Below are 4,584 nucleotides of genomic sequence, written 5' to 3'. Positions count from 1 at the left end.
TATATATATACACACATATATATACATATGTATAAGATAATTTCATGAATAAGTGCCAGGCAATCTCCTCTTAAAAAAATTATATTTTCGAAAATATGCATATTGAATTAAAATCCTGTAAGTCAAAATATCGTTATATAATGATTTTATGGCGAGTCACTGTATAGTCATATTGAAGTCATAAAGTTTCAGTGATCAAACTCTGATATTTTCCCGTCATCTTGACGTCACCATGACATCATTTTGACTTTTTGTTCTCCTTGGGATATGACTATATATGTAATCAAGACTGTTTAGTTCGCTTCACCTTGTATTGTTCTTAAAACATGACTAACAAATTAGTTCGAGCCCAACCACCACAGTGCTTACACGTATATATTTTATAACTCGACTCTGGTGCATTACGGAACTTTAATAACTCGACTCCGTCTTATTCGACGACGATAATTGACTCAGGTGCGTTACTGAACTTTTAACTACTTAACAAAATCCTTTTATTTATTTATTAATCTACATTTTTCATAACTACCATATGTCCTTATTGTTGATTTGCAGTATCACTCGAAAAGGACCCAAAATAGGGACGAAACGTTGTGTAATAAATCGATTAAATAATTAGCCAGTTGGGTTGACTATTAGTTTCCCGTCTCATTTAAAAATATTGGACTTGTGCAATAAAAAAGAAAGAATTTACAAAAAAAATTACAAAAAACGAAAGTATTTACAGATATTAAAATGACTGATCAAGAGGTAAGTAAGAATTGGAATTTGACTAAAATAAACTTAAACCTCAAAAATACCGTTGTTGTGTACTTTAATATGTATGTTTTCAGCAAATAAATGTTGTTTACACATGCGGATGCTGCGAGGAAATTTGCGAGGCAGAGGAATATTTAAAACATAAGTGTTTAGAAGGATATAATCAATGTTGGATGGAAAAATCAACTAATTATTTTTATCCCTTGTTAGGTATGTAAAAATGTTCTAAACGAAGGAAATTTCTAGAAAACATCATTGATAACTAACAAAACTCGTCACTAAAATTTAAAGAAGTTTTCTCATATCGTTTTGAAGTTATCAAGTTCCCAAATCCGAGGTCATACCAAAAATGCACTTTTGCAAGTAAATAACTAAAAAAATAAACGGTTAAATGTTTTAATCGCAAATTTTAATCGCAAACATTGTACAGCTAAGACAATTTTTTTACAAATTTCACTGAAATAGAATATTTTTCAATTTTTAGAGATATAGCAAGCTGCAGAAACTCCTTAAACATATCACAATTTTACATTTCAGATGATGGAGTTACTATTATTGGCAAAGACGGAATGAAACAGATTGTCGCAGAAAATCTCGAAAATCTAGATCCAAATATACGTAAGTTCCAGTCTACCATGAGCGTGGACTCTCTTGCATTCTTCATCTCTTGCACCCTTGTCCTGAAACTGTTTCCTATACCTATCTTATCTACTTATTGTTAGTCTATAGGTGGCATTCCTTGCCCTTCAATTCTATGGCATCCCTCACCTTTTGGAATGAGCTGTCGCCCTACCCTAAAAGTCGCTCGTCTTCTTGTCCATTCGAGCCGTGGATAATGTTTCTCATTCCGTGGAGTCCATGATATATTCCTCACATAATTTTTAGAAATAAAATAATAATTGCAGACTTCTTGTCTGATAACAGAAACGTCACGATTAAGACAATCTTCAAAAAAGAGGAAAACATGTACTGCAAAAAAAGCAATAGATAAAAAATTGATGGACCTAGAAGTGGAGACTCTGATCCACGCCGTCGAAGCCAGAGTTCCTCTGTGGAATTTTACAATCCCGTTGGAAGAAAGAAGTCGAGAGACTGTAGGACAACTATGGAATGAAGTGTCCGAAGAGCTAGATGGTAAGTAAAAAGGATTCATCTAAAACCTTTCTTTACATTAAATCTTTACAGATGTCTTTCAACTTCAGATTTAATTGTGTTTGATTTGTGTGTAGGCAAACTGAATGCAGTAGATGCAAAAATGAAATTTAAGAGCTTGCGAGACACCCACCGCAAAGTCATCCAAAGTGAGCAACATCGCAGTGGTGCTGCAAGAACTCCACAGAAAGAGAAATGGAAATACTATGACATAATGGAATTTTTGCGAGATACTTGTTTAATACGCTCGTAAGACTTTTTTTTAAAAGAATGTATTACTTGTGACATTTGAAGTCCGGCAGTCTGGCGCTGTGGATCTATTCAATGATTCACGCGCGGCACGTGCAAGTAAAAAGCAAACAAATTGCGATATTTTGTTCATCGTTATCATTGGTCTTTTGTTTGCAGAACTGCAACAAACGTTAGTCGGACTACTTCCATTACTCACATGTCGGATGAAGATGCCAATATTCTTGAACCACCAAGCGATATCGACGCAGATACTGATGATATACTGACGAATAGCACTTTGATTACAGGTATATGTATGTTATTCATAGTATGTATGTATGTATTTATAATAGTATGTTTTTATTTAGAGGAAGCCAAAAGAAGCCTTTTTTAATCTGAATTTTTCCCCTTTTTGTTTGTTTGAAATTAAGGCTCTTTTTAGATAATCTTGCGTATTTTAACAGTATACATCATTTCGAAGTAACTAAAAAAATAATTGTTTCAGAAAAACAGATCTCTAAAAGGGCCCGTAAGAATTCCAATAAAGATTCTGAGGAAGCGGCAAAGGCTATAAATAGGATTGCAGATGTGTTGTGCAATAACGAATCACCCGTCGTCTTACCTTCGATCTGTTCCGGAAGTAGATGAGGTCGAATCAATGTTGCATGCAGTAGGGCTACAATTACGGCGTCTAGAATATAATGACCGAATGGAAGTACTGATGAACGTCGTACAATTTGCTTATAACCAAATCAAAGAGTGTTTGTGAAAAATGCATTTTCGACAGAAAAATGTGTTTCTTTGGAAAACTCATTTCTTGAGACCAAAAAACGTGTTTATACCGAGAAAAAAAATCATAAAATTAAACAAAAAGGACTGTAGTTTATCAGAATGTTCACTAATTTTACTATGGATTTTTTTCGTGTAGGAAAAAGGAAATATTGGGGCAGAAAATACGGATTAAAAAACACGTTTTATTAAAAAAATATATATTTGTGACACATCATTTCTTTGCTTGCGGAAATCTGTTTTCACGAAGATTCACTTTTTTTAAGAAAACAAAAACTATATTTATTCGAGGAAAAATGATTTCGTCAAGTAAAGAAATGTATTATATTTTGACAAAAAATTAATTTGCAAGGAAATCAATTGCGAGCAAAAAGAGACGAACCTTTAAAAAAATGAAATTTTTCAACCACGAATTAAAAATGTGGAAAAATTGTAGTTTTAATTCGATTATTTCAAATTCTTGCTGGAAAGATATTTTTTCCGTATATAATATAGCTAAGAAAATTTCTGATTCTTCTAATTTTTTGCAACATTTTTAAAAATTAATCTTTAGAGTGTATAAATTTAGATTAAGAGCAAAAGAAAGGGCGAATGAAATAAATATAAAAGATTATTATTCAAGTTCATTGTATTTTATTTTTAAAATCCCTAGTATTGACGTTAATTCTCGGTATATTCTTTGAAATTAATTTTTACCTCGTCCTTATTCATTCGAATTGTCAAAGAAAATATTATTTTCCATAAAAAAAATTTTAGTTATGGCAATTGTTATCATCTCTAGCATTGTTTAATTCTCTAATCAAGGGTTTTCCACTACTTTTTAAAATGCCAGTTCTTAATTTAAAAAATACAAAAGTGATTCTACGTATTTTTGAAAAATGCAGTAACAGTGTTGATTTGTCTCGTCCTTCATTGACCTATTGTCTTATAATAAATATTAAAATCCATAGCACAACACAATAATTGTTAGCGTATTAATTATTCGTCGCGATTATACTGTCAATGAACAGCACCTTCTGCATTGAAAAATTCACAAAATTCTTCTCTAATGCCAATGGCAGCACGACTACTGTTATGATTACCATGCACTCTAACGTCTTGGAAGGCTGAATTATTTATTTCTTGTCTCCATAGTCCAGGAATGAAACCATTGCAACTGTCTTGGTCGACCATATTTGGCGGAATGTATTCTTCACGATCACGCTTCCGAAGCCAATTGTGGAGACATATGATGGCTTGGACCATTTGTATTGTGTTTTCTACGGTAGCTTCAATGGGTTTCTTCAGAAGTCTCCACTGCGTAACTAATATTCCGAAGGAATTTTCTACTACTCTTCGAGCACGGCTAAGACGATAATTGAAAATGCTTTTAGCTTCATCAAGACCTTCTTTTCCAGGAAATGGTCGGAGCAAATAATCTGTTAATTGAAATGCTTCATCACCTACAAGAACATATGGCAAAGGCATTCCATCAACAGTTAGCCGCTCCGGTGCAGGCACATTCATTGTTTTTTCGTTGAATTTTTGACCCATTAGAGAGTCTTTAAATATGCCACCATCGCTACGTCGACCATAGGCGCCTATGTCAACGAATGTAAACGCGTAATTGGCATCACAGATACCTAGCAATACAATACTATGACTATTTTTATA

The 4,584-nt window shown here is 33.1% G+C and overlaps 3 protein-coding genes across 3 annotated transcripts; 2 read left to right on the top strand and 1 right to left on the bottom strand.

Annotated features, from left to right (window-relative positions):
- Positions 1–651: 651 nt before the first annotated feature.
- Positions 652–1,967, top strand: LOC105570794. Its single transcript, XM_012028241.1, has 5 exons — positions 652–750; positions 834–969; positions 1,297–1,377; positions 1,684–1,893; positions 1,945–1,967. Exons 1-5 carry the CDS (start codon positions 736–738, stop codon positions 1,965–1,967), a joined length of 465 nt encoding a protein of 154 aa, XP_011883631.1. The 5' UTR covers positions 652–735.
- A 91-nt stretch (positions 1,968–2,058) lies between these two features.
- Positions 2,059–3,499, top strand: LOC105570792. Its single transcript, XM_012028239.1, has 3 exons — positions 2,059–2,160; positions 2,320–2,450; positions 2,648–3,499. The coding sequence occupies exons 1-3, from the start codon at positions 2,126–2,128 to the stop codon at positions 2,788–2,790; spliced, it is 309 nt and encodes a 102-aa protein (XP_011883629.1). The 5' UTR covers positions 2,059–2,125; the 3' UTR covers positions 2,791–3,499.
- Positions 3,500–3,930: 431 nt separating this feature from the next.
- Positions 3,931–4,511, bottom strand: LOC105570793 (the record flags this gene model as incomplete). Its single annotated transcript, XM_012028240.1, has 1 exon — positions 3,931–4,511. A coding segment is annotated over one exon (581 nt), but the record flags the coding sequence as incomplete, so codon positions are not given.
- Positions 4,512–4,584: the final 73 nt, after the last annotated feature.

This window comes from Vollenhovia emeryi, unplaced genomic scaffold (genome assembly GCF_000949405.1).
Source record: "Vollenhovia emeryi isolate VEMERY1.0 unplaced genomic scaffold, V.emery_V1.0 DF941814.1, whole genome shotgun sequence".
NCBI lineage: Eukaryota > Metazoa > Arthropoda > Insecta > Hymenoptera > Formicidae > Vollenhovia > Vollenhovia emeryi.
This window is presented reverse-complemented; position numbering and strand designations above follow the sequence as displayed.